Source organism: Protopterus annectens, chromosome 11.part0 (genome assembly GCF_019279795.1).
Source record: "Protopterus annectens isolate FY-2018-M chromosome 11.part0, PAN1.0, whole genome shotgun sequence".
NCBI lineage: Eukaryota > Metazoa > Chordata > Ceratodontiformes > Protopteridae > Protopterus > Protopterus annectens.
In genome coordinates, this window is record NC_056745.1 from 1,155,677,061 (window position 1) to 1,155,690,784 (window position 13,724).

General features: G+C 39.8%; 1 protein-coding gene across 1 annotated transcript in view; it reads right to left on the minus strand.

Annotated features, from left to right (window-relative positions):
• DNAJC2 (DnaJ heat shock protein family (Hsp40) member C2) overlaps nucleotides 1-13,724 on the minus strand; it is a 1,234,748-nt gene that overhangs the window by 412,371 nt on the left and 808,653 nt on the right. The window contains exon 17 of the mRNA XM_044088515.1: nucleotides 5,109-5,209. Coding sequence (XP_043944450.1) covers nucleotides 5,109-5,209 — 101 coding nt within the window. The remainder of the gene's footprint in view (nucleotides 1-5,108; nucleotides 5,210-13,724) is intronic.

Sequence of the window (13,724 nt, forward strand, 5' to 3'; positions counted from 1 at the left end):
TTGATTATAAAATGTTTATGAGTATTTTTGCTGATAGATTGAAGACAATCATCCCCGGCATTATAGATAAAGATCACACAGGCTTCATTGTAAATAGAAATACTTTTGATAATATAAGAAGAACTTTAACATTAATTGATTTTGCAAATAGGAAAAAGAAAGATTTAACACTTATTAGTCTTGATATAAGTTCAGCATTTGATTCAGTAAGTTGGGACTATCTGTTTACCTTACTGAAGTGCACAAACTTCTCAGATGCATTTGTAAATCTAATTGAGCATTTATACAAAGGAACATTGGCTTATATTAAGGTAGGAACATATGTTTCACAAAAAATACCCATTTTTAAAGGTACAAAACAAGGATGTCCACTTTCTCCACTATTATTCACTTTAGTAATGGAGCCTTGGGCTAATTTGATCAGAAACAGTACTGACATAGAGGGTTTTGAAATAGATGAAAATACAACATCCAAAATTCAACTTTTGCAGATGATGTTCTAATTACATCAGCAGGATCTAATTCTTCTATGCAGTCTCTATTTGATAAAATGATGAATTTTAAAAGTATTTCTGGTTTAATATTCAATGAAGAAAAACTAAAATACTACCTATATATACACGAAAAATATTCTCATTAGTGATTTTACTAAATATGTACCCAATTCAGGTCAGATAACTTATTTAGGTATAATACTATCTAAAGATATTAAATCTATTATATATAATAATTATAATACCTGTTTTCTTAATATACAAAACCTTTTTAATACCTGGAATAATATGTTTTTTACTATGGAGGAGAGACTTACAATTATTAAAATGATAATATTCCCCAAGATTTTATACTTAATACAATCAATAATACTTCCACCTACAAAAATATATATCAAGAAACTGAATACACTAATGTTAAATTTCCTATGGGCAACTAATAGACCTAGGATTGCATTAAAGAAACATACTAATAGCTGGTCTCAAGGGGGTATTTCTTTTCCAGACTTTAATTTATATACTATCTCTTCTATTGTAAAAGTTATTACTTTATTAATAGATCAGTCATATGTCGCAAAATGGAAAGATTATTGGGAGCTAATTAGTATGCACTTCATGAAAATCTCCTTAACACATAAAAATATGATTGTAAATAACTCCATGTTATGGTTACTAAAGGAATTTTGTACTTCACCTATTACACCTAAACATAGATTCATAGATTAGTACTAGGCTAGCTGCCCTTTTGGGCCATTTGAAGCCTAGCCAGTTACCCCATGTGAGAATCAAACCCTTGGGCCATTTGAAGCCTAGCCAGTTACCCCATGTGAGAATCAAACCATGCACCTTGTCTCTTTAAGGTAAGCACCTTAACCATTATGTCATCCTCCCACCCTATGGTTTGTTACCCATTAAATATTATTATTAGATATCGTAACTTTATATTCATGCACCCTAAGTATAGGGAATGGAATTTTATTATATTCCCTATAATCTATACTCAGGGTATGCTTTTGTCATCTACTTCTGAAGGAACTCATTTAGCTATAGATAATTATCTAAAATACTGGTATCAGTTGATATCTGATAATAAAGTTAAAAATCTAGATTTCTTAAAGCAAGAATTTGATCTAAGAGAAACTTGCTGGTTAGAGGTTCAGACCTTTAGACAACATCTCATTAATAAAATAGATCTAATGTCTATAACAGTTAAAGAATCTATTCCAACACTGATTGATTACTTGATATTAAATTTACAACATAAAGTTTCTGATAAAGGTAAACTTTCATACATACATAAAATTATCAGACAAGAAACTTTTTACAGTGTAGATACATACTGGGATTATTTCACTTCTATTAATGGGGACCCACCAAATCAACAAGATAAACAATATATATTGGAATCTGCCTATAGAACTATGTCTTCCATTGTCTGGAGACTTTATACATGGAAATTTTACATAGATCTTTTATACACCTTTGATGATGAATAAAATAAATAATAAAGATAATCTATGTAAGAGATGTAATGTAGAAATTAATGCTGACTGGGCTCATATGTTTTATGACTGTATAAAGTTGAAAGAATACTGGAAGTCAATTAATGAATTTTTGCAGGCTCTTTTTACAGATAATTTCATTATTTCTAAATCTCTTATATTATTCAACACACCTGTACCTCAAAGTGTTAAAAAGGTTAAGCTTCCCTTGTTATGGTCTATTCTAGCAGTAGCTAGGAAAATAATAACCAGAAATTGGATTTCAGATACACCTCCTTCGTTCAATTAATTTAAAAATGTTATGAATATAGTGTGCCATATGGAAATAAACACAATTAGGTCAAGAACTAGAAAAACATCTTATTATATTGTATGGGATAATTTACAAAATTTGTTAAAAAAATTCTAATTTCAATAGCATGGTATTTTAGTTTAATTAATTGACCTGATTGTAGTGGATGTCTTTGTAAATACTTTAGTTGTTTTGTTGAATATTATAATAATATCTATTTTTAATTACTTGTATAAAATTGTTATGATATTTCTCTTATATGTTAAAACAATAAACCTGTTCTGAAAAAAAAAAAAAAAAAAAACTTACTTGGGATGGGACAGGCACCTGCGGAGCATACCTGTGAAGATCAGATGTCAGAGCCTGCAAAAGGCCCAAAGGTACAGGAATCATTGTAATAGTAAATGCTGCTTCTACTGGTTTGGACCATAGAAAGCAAAATGGGTAGGAGTTTCTTACACAGTTTCAAAGGAAGAAATTCTGATTTGTGTAAAATTGGTGACATACGGTCACACAGGAACAGGCATCTGACTGTACAGCCTTTACAGAAAGATACCTGGTTTGTTTACAATGCTAGGAGATCTTAACATGTTAACACAGGTGGGGACTCCAAAAGAACAGCAGCTCCAAATGGGACCTAATAAAGCTGTTTGTGAACTCTTTGCTACCAACTTTCCAGGCTTATCCATTTTGTGAGATCTGTGAAAATGCCTCACAGGTGACTAATAAAATTGTTATTTCGATGATGAATCTGACAGGTGACTGTTCATTTGAACCTGCAAATTATACAGAACGTTTGGTTAAGTTTGACACTACTGAAATGCAAATGACAAGTGGAAAATATTTTTCAGTTACAAGATCTGATGCCAATATTGAACTTGCATAATGTGTTGACTCTTGGTTGCATCTGTCTGTGCTACAACAGGTACAGTCTTCAAAGTGGTAAGATCAATACTCTTTAAGGGAGGTTACATAATCTAAGGACTTAGTTATTTGAAATGCTATGTTATTTGTAACAGCATGAAAACTCAAGTTAAAGCTTCAATGTGCGACAGTCAATTTAATGCATGTAACATACATTTCTAAGTGACTGTGTTTAGGGGGTTGTGTTTAATGAATTCAGAACATTAGTCCGTTTTTTTCCCCCAACAGCTGACTGTCATTCTCTGTCACAAGATAACATATATTTTCTACATTATTATTAAATGTTAAATTCTGATGCAATAATTACCAAATGTTACATGAAACTTCTGGAGAATACCTTAAAAATGATTTTACAATTAGTATTTTAGCTTGTGAAGACTATGTTGAACAGGGGTGTGCTGTCAAACTGTGCCAAGTATTCTCATTTCTTGCTTTTTTTTTTTAAACAAATGGTCACATTAGATTACGACGCAGAGTTCTAGTAGGATCTATTTCTGTAAAAGTGTGTCAAGTTTCATCATTTCTGTTATACTGGTATCGCAGTTATGTTGCAAACCTGTCTATGAAACATACTTTAATACTGCATCAGCATTATCAAGGCATCGCTGAAGGGATAAAGAAAAATGCGTTTATTAGTAGATTAAATTTCTGAGTGGTAATGTTGTGGTGAGATGCATGCTAGGTGACAGGGTAAAAGAAAGAAAATAGCACATAACTTTAATATAGCCTAATAAAATGTTAGTAATAAACTGTGAAGTTACTGTCTAAGGAGAACTACTTGAAGAGTGGCAGGTCTTTACAATTTTTATTACATGTGTTTACTTGAATGGACTTACAAACTGTTTTGACAGGAAATGCCAACATGGGATTATGCTACTACTAACTGTGATGACAGACCTTTAAAGTCTGCTGTTACCTTAAAGCACATTTCTAGGATATACAAGTGGTCAGGGGGTCTAGCATATTTAAATTTTTTTGTTTTTGCCTGGTGTCAAAGGACAATATTCCAGGCTTAGGATTGCCTGTGATTAGGCAAAAGAGCTTTGGTTTGTAATAGTCACTATACTTATGTTTTACTTAGGTTTGTTAAAGAGTGGTGGGGTTAGATGAAGTGCTGTACATCAAGATAATTTTGAAGGGGTATGTTTCATGGGTTTAGTGTAGCTCAAGTACTATTTGCATAAGAAAATAATAGTAATGATGGAATTTAATTACAATGTAAGGGAAAGTTACTATACTGGGCTGTTCTGGAAGAGGTAATATTGACTATAATGAAAATGTAACTGTTGCCTAGAATGGTGACGGGTACAAAGTTTATTGCACTACAACAGATGTGAGGTTTAGTACAGAAAATTGAGGGGGTGTCAAAAAATTATTCTCCTTTTTTGGTTTGTACATCTCTGGCCCATGCTGGGTAGAGTCAAAAGTGAAATGCTAGGTATTATTATGAGTGGAACTTGGGCAAATTCTGGGGTAGTGGCTGGAAAATGGAAGGATAGGTATTCCAAAGGAGTGAAGCTTTGGTTCACAGCTTACTTCTGTATGTCGCACAATTTAGAGAACTTGTGGAAATATTCTGTAAATAAGTTTCTGATTGTCTGTGGTTCTTTCTAATGTGTCTGTTTTTCCTGGTCAGACTAAAAGACTTAATTTGCGAAAAAAATGCACCCAAGTGTTGTAACTAGAAGGTCCTTACAATAAACGTGTTCCAGCTCTTTAGAGCTTAATTTTTTTTTTTTTTTTTTTTTAGTAATTAACTTCTACACTCCAGTTAAGTGTACAAGTGCAGAACAAGGACATTTTCTTATGAAATAGCCTATTACCTGCAGATAATCAGATTTGTCCTTCTAACATTTTGGACTCAGAACCACTAAATTTACAAAAATATTGAATTACCAAGTTTTTGTAAACTCTTAGCTTTGCCGATAACATCCTTAGCGGTCCTCTTAATTCCATTGCTTGAATGTAAATTCATGTAATTGGCAATGACTTCCCACCTAGAAAAAAAAAAAAAAAACATATACAATACATGTCATTACTTTTGAATCTGTAGATATCAAAGTACAAAATAATACTGTGGCACACAATCATGAGGTTCAGTCAGGTATAGTAAACTCTTAAATCTCAGACGGTCTTGTCAACTTGAATATGGCAGCAGATGTTTCAAGTGTTCCCTTTTGAGCCCTACTCAGGAAATGTAAAAACTGAAACAGAATTTATAGTCAATTTCAGGAAAAGTCTGGGAAAAAATATAACTAAGTACCTTTCTGATGTAAGAAAGGTGTTTCAGGTTTTAAGTATCTTTCAGCACTGTTAAGTTCAAGTCTCACAGTACAGCACACAACAGGAGGCACAACTGAACAGCATCCAAGTTTTTTTTGGCAGTCAGGTTAAAAAAATAAGATACACTTACATTACAGATAGATAAAGTCCACAAGCCCTTATTGCACTTTAAACTACCAGTGTTTGAGTTTTATCACTGGCACTGCAGGGACATGACAGGGGTGAGAGTAAGCAGCCAATACTGACTGGTCCATCCTGGGGAGAGGAAGGCAGCTTAGGCTTGCTGTGATAGCAGTATTAATGGCTCAGAGAACAACATGCTGCAAGCCTTATACAGCCTGGTCAGGAGGTTGAATGTGGGTAGAAGTGTGAATTCACCTTTGCTACCGGGTGGGGGAGTACACTACACTACCCAGTTGTAGTATGATACTGCACAAGCATCTTCCACCTCCTCAATGGCCCCAGACATGGAATACTGAGCCAGTAGAGAAAAGGGTAGGTCCAGAATACCCAGTAAATGAGAAGAGAAGCTGGTGGCAGATGCTTGTTAGCTGTAGGAAGAGGGAGCAAAAAAGGATAAGGAAGAGAAACTGGTGCCTTTTGCAAAAGTGCTGCTGTTACAGTACACTTGCACAGCTGTAGTATTGCTATGAAAGGGGCTTCTGCAACAGGTTAGAAATGACAGGACAAACTAGCAAACAGTAAAGTTTCCTAAGAAATCATGAAAAAAAAAAAAAAGAAAGAGCAAACCCATGAAGGCAGACTTACGACACAGTATTTGATAAAAACCTGCAACAGCTTCAGATCTTTATTTCCCGCCACTACTGTAAATTTGATCTGGAACACTCCTTCCAGTCCAGTGTCATTAGCTCATTTTACCTAATAAAAACAGGAAAATATCCAAAAGCCACAGGACCCGGAGCCAAGTAAAATCCAAACAGATTTAATATCTTATAACCAACAAGTACATAAAACCAAGCGCTTTCACCCGGCCTCTGCCAGGCTTTCTCAAGGACTGAATAAAATTCTATTACCTAATACAAACAGAACATTTGGGAAGGCCAACCTCCTTAATTTCCTCCTTTCTCCCTTTCCACTTAAAAAAAAGAACTTTATTCAGCTACTCTTACAGTATTTGTATTTCCTTCTCCTAATCTATTACTTCATCTTGTTTTTTCTGCTACTTGTTCTCTAAATTGTTCAACTGCATCTTCTCCGCTGCATTTATTATTGCTTGTTTTTAGCCTGTTTAAATTTTAAGTGTTATTCTAAAGCCCCTTAGTTTTGGTTTAAGCACTTGGGATTTAGGTCTACCCCTTAGCTCTCCCTGGCCTCTCTCCCCTCAGATTCTGACAAATATGGATGGACAATTTCCAACGGTTTCTCCGGTCAGCCTGGTTGATATGGGCATCCTGAGACAGTGTAGCAACTGCCTCATGTACACGGACAACCATCTACTACTACCACCTAGGAAAGTACAGTTGTGTACACTTACCATAAATGTAGATGTTCGAGTGTCTTCACTGTTGCAGTCATCACTGTAGGGTTCTTCCTGCCGGCAGGCAGCCCTCGGTCGGCCAGAATCCCAAAGTCTGGGTCCGGCGTCGGCTCTTCAGTCATGCTCCCTGACGTCAGAGCGCCAGGAGTATAAGCTGCCAGCCGACACCATGTTCTCCAGTTTTTCTTGCCCCAGATGTCAGGTGTCCAAAAGTGAAGGCTAATAGTAAAACAAAAATGTAACATACAACAAACCCCATACCCTGTAACAAATACACCTCAGAAGAAGGGTGAAGTAGGAAACCACACTAATGAAAGTATAAGAGGGGACAGGAGGGTGGGTAACCCAGACTGCATTTATGGTATGTGTACACAACTGTACTCGTGTTTCACTGTTGCAGTCATCACTGCAGGGTTGAATCCCATAGCTGAGATAAAGGGTGGTGGTTATAGAGTAGAAGCGGCGGCTAGAAGGCCCTGCAAGACTGCAGAAGCAAAGCCTGCCCTAGACTTAGAGTAAAGAGGGAGATTATAGTGCTTAGATAAAGTATGCACTGAACTCCAAGTTGCAGCTTCCAAAATATCTTTGGTAGGTACTCCCCTGAGAAAGGAAGCTGAAGTAGCAGCAGCTCTGGTAGAGTGTGTCCTAATTTTTCCTGGGATTTGCTTTCCATGATGAGAGTAACAAAATCTAATTCCATGAGCAATCCATTTAGAAATGGTCTGTTTTGAAATAGCATTGCCTTGGGAATTTGTTGCATAAGAAACAAACAGTTGCTGTGTTTTCCTGATATCCTTGGTTCTGTCCATGTAAAAACGAAGTTGCCTGTGTACATCCAAGGAATGCAAGATCCTTTCCACCTTATTTTGTGGATTAGTGAAAAAAGTTGGCAGGTGAATAGTTTGATTTAAAGCCACTTTGGAAACCACTTTAGGCATGAAAGTAGGATTAGTCCTTAAAGACACCCTATCTTGGTGAAAAATAATATAGGGTTCCACAGCCATGAGTGCTTGTAACTCCGAGACTCCTGGCTGAAGTCAAAGCCAGCAGGATAGCTGTTTTCCATGATAAATACTTAATATCAGATGTGGCAGCAGGCTCAAAAGGAGGCAGAGTGAGTTTTTCCAGAACATAGCTGAGGTCCCAGGAAGGTATGGGGGGTGTCCTAGGGGGCCTTAAATTCTTTGCTCCTCTGAGATATTGTTTCAGAAGTGGATGCAAAAAGATTGGAGGATCTGTATTGTAATGCACAGAGATAGCTGAGGCATGTATTTTTATGGAGGAGAAGGATAAACCCTTATGTAGCATGTCTGTCAGATAAAGTAAAATCAGTGGGGATATTAGGAATAAGAGGATCCGAATCCTGAGCATGCATCCAGGTGCAAAATCTCTTCCATTTACCTGCATAAGATTTTCTAGTGCTAGGCCATCTGGCTTCTAAGATGACATCCATGACCTGTTTGGGAAGGGTAGGATTAATCATAGACCCTGAATTCGCCAGGCTGCCAGGTTGAGAGTTTTGATATGAGAGTGCAGAACTTGGCCCTGGTGTTGGGACAAAAGATTTGGAATCAGAGGTAAAATCCAAGGAGGCTCCTGGGATAGATTCATCAGTTTTGAGTACCAAAATTGACGAAGCCAATTTGGGGCCAATAAAATCATCTTGGGTTTGTCCTGCTTGATCTTTAATAACACCCGTGGAAGAAGAGGTAGTGGAGGAAAGCCATACCCTGAAAGGTTTCTCCAACTGAATGATTTGTGAAATGTCCTTGTGCAAAAAATCTGTAACTGGTGGTTTGAGGGGGGGGATGCAAATAGATCTATGTCCGGGCAGCCCCAGGCTTCTGTAATCATCTTGAATATTTGGGTGTCTAGCATCCACTCGTGTGGGTCTGACAGGTTCCTGCTCAGGCTGTCTGCCAGAATATTTTGTTTCCCTGGCAGGAACTGAGCTTGTAGATCCACTTTGCAAGCTAGAGCTGTGTTCCATAGAGTCATGGCTAGTCTGCAAAGGGGGTAGGAGTGTGAACCCCCTTGCTTGTTTATGTACCACATAACTGTGGTGTTGTCTGTCTGTATCAGTAGTTGTCCTGGTTGTAGAAGATCCCTGAAAGCCAAGAGGGCATTCTGTACAGCTAACATCTCTTTTACATTGATATGTAGGTGCTTCTGATCCTCTGTCCAAAAACCTTGCAGGTCTTTCCCCTGCTAGTGGGCTCCCCATGCGTAATCCGAGGCGTCCGTGGTTAACACTTGGCTGGCTGGAGGCAGACTGAAGGCTTTCCCTTTGTTGTGAAGACATGCCATGGTCCACCAATGGAATTCCTTTTGTAGGCAAGGCAAGACAGCAATCTGTGTGTCTAGACTGTGGCAATGCTGGGACCATACACGTTTTAGGTACCATTGTATTTTTCTGATATGTAGTCTTGCATTTGGTATGAGAAGGGTGCAGGAGGCCATGTAACCCAAAGCCTGCAGGAATTTCCTTGCAGTTAGCTGAGACATTAATGCAAAGGTTTTGAAAGTTGAAGCCAGCTGTAGTTGTTTTTCAGATGTCAGGAATGCCATCTGGGTTGTTGTGTTTAGAAGAGCACCCAGAAAAGTTATCTGTTGTGTGGGTGTCAAATTTGACTTTTTTATGTTCACAGTGAATCCCAGGTACTTGAGTAGATTTTGAACAAATTCCAGGTGCTGGAGTAAGACATCCTTGCTGTCTGCTTGAATAAGGCAGTCGTCCAGATAAGGGTAAATTTGAATTCCCTTGAGTCTGCAATAAGCTACTACTGGTGCCAGGCACTTGGTGAAGACCCTGGGCGCTGTAGACAAGCTAAAGGGCAGCACAGAGAATTGGTAATGTTTCGAGCCGGCCTTGAACCTGAGGTATTTTCTGCACTCCTGTTTGATAGGGATGTGTAGGTAAGCCTCCTTTAAATCCAGTGTCACCATCCATGCATTTTTGCTCAACATTAGCAGGAGCTGCTGCAGAGTAAGCATCTTGAACTTTGGTATCTCCAGGAAAGTATTTAAGACTGACAGATCCAAGTTGGGTCTCCAAGAACTTTGTTTTCTGGGAACTTGGAAGAGCCTTGAGTAAAAGCCTTGCCCTGTCTCTGATTGTGGAACCAGTTCTACGGCCCTCATAGCCATGAGGGATCCCACCTGGTTTAATGCCTCTGCCCATTGGTGTTTTGGTAGGTCTGGCCATCCATTTGGTCTTGGCAAGGTATGAAAGTGGAATTTGTAACCTCTTGAAACTACATCCAGAACCCACTTGTCTTGGGTTATGCAAGTCCAATTTTGATGAAAAAGAGAGAGTTTTCCTCCTAGAGGGGCTTCCAGGAGAAAAGTTCCTGGAGCCATGCAGGGGGAGTCATTGAGCCTGTTTTCTATAAGATTGAGGTCTGTCCTCTCCACCCCTGGGGGTGGAAGCACTCCACTGTCTAGGTCTGTAAGAGGTCTGTGCTTGGGTCCTCCCTCTGGAACGTCTATATCTACCCCTCTGAGGTCTGTCCGAGCTGGGAAAGGACCAATTTTTAGTTGGCCAAATTCTGCTAAACCTTGGTGGCTGAACTTGCAAGAAATCCTTAACTGTTTGCATGGATTTTGCCTTATCCTCTATTTTCTTTATCACCTCTTCAGCCTTAGACCCAAACAAAACATTATGCTGAACAGGAGCATCCAGTGACTTAGCTTTCACTTGATCAGGTAAGTTTTGTTCCTTTAACCAAGCATGCCTTCTAATGACTGTACCAGTGGCAGCCGCCCTGCATGAAGCCTCCAAGGCATCAAAACCACAGTGTAAACCATGCTTCCCCACTTGCTCAGTAGCATGCATTAAATCGTGTAATTCCTTATTATCTGCACATGCAGAAATGGTACCTAGCTTTTTTTCATAACAGACAGCAGGAATTGCTGATATTTTAGCATATGAAATTGACAATTTAAAGCCCTAATAAAGTAGCAGAAGTGTACACTTTTTTGCCCCATCTCTCCAAAGCTCTAGAATCCTTATCTGTCGGAATAGGGTTTTTAGCAGAGGCGGCCTTAACACCCTTAGGACCCTGAGAAATGGTTTCTGGATCAGCAGTAGGATTTTTGTAAAGGAACTGGTGGGAGTCAGGGACCCTGTAATATCTGTCAGGCTTAGCAGGGGCCGGAGGAAAGGACTCAGGAGTTAAATTAGCCTCAGAAAAGGCATCATCCACAATATCCAAAATAGGAGGAATAGCCAGGGGTCTATGTTGGGGAAGAAGAAGGAAATCCCTAAGCCTTCTCTTAGATTCAGAGTACTCCTGTCCTTCCCAGTGAAAATGTTCCCTCGTTTCATGTAAAGTTTCCCCAAAAGAAAAATCCTCAGGGGGAGAAGCTGATGGAATGGATTCCTCAGCATCAAAACCCTCATAAGGAGGGAAAGTATATTCCTGTTCAGAGGAAGACACTGAAGAAACAGATGCCTGATCAGAGGATTCATAATCCAATTCTTGCCTTGGCCTTTTGTCTGGAGGGGGATGTGATCCCCTAATCATGGTTAGTAAGTCCTCCGCCATTTTAAGTAGCTGTTTCTGAGATTTGGGTCCCGGATCAGAAGAGGCCTGGGCTGGTGTCTTAGATTTAGAATGAGTCTTTGCCTTTGTCTTTGGGTTTGCCTTTATCAGAAGCTGAGTAGGCCTGAAAACCTCCTCGGAAGCTGGTACCTGCACAGCGGCTCCGGACCCATCCGAGGGAGCATTGTCCGAAGGTCCTGCAGCTGGAGTACTCAAAGGCCTAGTTGGCTCCTCGTGGGAGTCCGTTTCGGCAATCGGTTCTGAAATGGCCGATGAAAGGGGCTGCGACAGCGCCTCACTGACGACGGCCGAACCTGTAGCTGGCTCTGCTTGTAAAACACTGTCTGATTTGGACCTCGGAGGCCTGTCCTTATCCTTGCGTCGTTTGTGAACTCCGGTAGTCGGAAGCGCGTCCGACATTTTATAATTAAATCGCATGCCAAAGTACTGAAAAGCAAAATCGTACCGCCGCTTAATAGTACGTTGGTTAAATCTAGCACAAAACCGACAACTACCTACGTCGTGGTCAGGGTCTAAACAAGGAATACAGCAAGAGTGGAAATCCTTATGAGGTATTTGCTTCCCACAAGAAATGAAATTATAAACGTTTTCTGACATCGGACTGGAGCAAGAAAAAAGTTTCCCCAACGGGATACTTAGCTTTGCGAAGAAGAAGTAAGTCTTCGGACTAAAGCACGAAAAAATATCAGGAGTCAGCCAACCGGCACTTGCGAACTGCTTCCACCGCACGGCAAGAAAGACTGGAGAACATGGCGTCGGCTGGCAGCTTTATACTCCTGGCGCTCTGACTTCAGGGAGCATGACTGAACAGCTGACGCCGGACCCAGACTTTAGGATTCTGGCCGACCAAGGGCTGTCTGCCGGCAGGAAGAACCCTACAGTGATGACTGCAACAGTGAAACACGATGAACATCACAATTTGTGAGAGATACAATTACATAAAGAAGCTAGAGTCTATGCTCTCTCCCTCACAAGCCAGTACATCTGGCACTGAGAAGGTTGTCAACGCAATCACTACACCTCAACCACCACGCACAACTACAAAACACACACCCATATATGCGGAGATTCTCAACACAAACCCAAACAAAGGAGACCTCAGAGGCAAAAACACATCTGAACTCTACACCATATACCATGCATACTCCACACACCAGTGTCTTGCAACCACTAAGGCCTAACCATAAACCCAACATATTAGTCATAAGAGACTCCACTGCGAGACACACAGCAGCAGAACCACTCAACAGGCTGGAGAAGGAGAAAGTCACGGTTAGTTGTTTGTCAGGTGCCAGAATCCATCATATCACACACACACACCCAAGTCTCTCAAGAACAGGCACTGTTATGACTCTGTCACAGTCCATGTTGGTGTGAACGATTGAGACGTACCTTTCTGGACTATATGAACAGAGACATAATTGAGCTTGCTGAGTATGTGTGCCAAGCAGGTATGTCCCTAGCCTTAAGCAGCATTCTACCATCACCCAGAATGTCTGAATACAAACAGAAAATGACTGACTTTAACAACTGGCTTAGTTTCTGGGGGATCCAGTACCTGACACAGCCTAGGAAGATATGATCAACAGACCACGATGCTTTGCCAGAGATGGCCTGCACCTGTCTCACTTGGGCTTCAGGCTTCTGGCAAAGGTCCTTGCCACCCCATAGTGCCTTTTTAGGAAAAGTCAAGAGGTCGATACTACCACCATAAAAATTTCAACAAAACGCAAATTAAAGGTCATGCTGCTAAACGCTAGGAGTCTAAACAAGAAATTGCACTCACTGCAAGCATTCTTAACCCTGGAAGATGCGGACATGTGAAGTAAGAGCTACCAACAGGTGCAATGCTGCAAGGGGGCAAAAGACTCAGGCTTGAAAAGAGCCTGAGTTAGCTTTTCATTGGCAAAATAAGTCCAAAGAGGGAGGAAGAGTTTTTCCTTGGGGTCTTCAAATGAAGAACACCTTTAAAGAATTGTCTGACCTCAAAACGAGGCCAACAGCAGGTTCAATGGTAGACAAGCACAGACTGCTGTAAAGTGAGCTTTAATGGAAGAATATGCTAAGCCTGCATGGAGCAGTTCACACAAGTAAGAAAGGACCAAAGGGCCCCTTCTCCATTGAGAAGAGATCCTGGTGATGCTTAAGATGCCAAATAGAAAATCT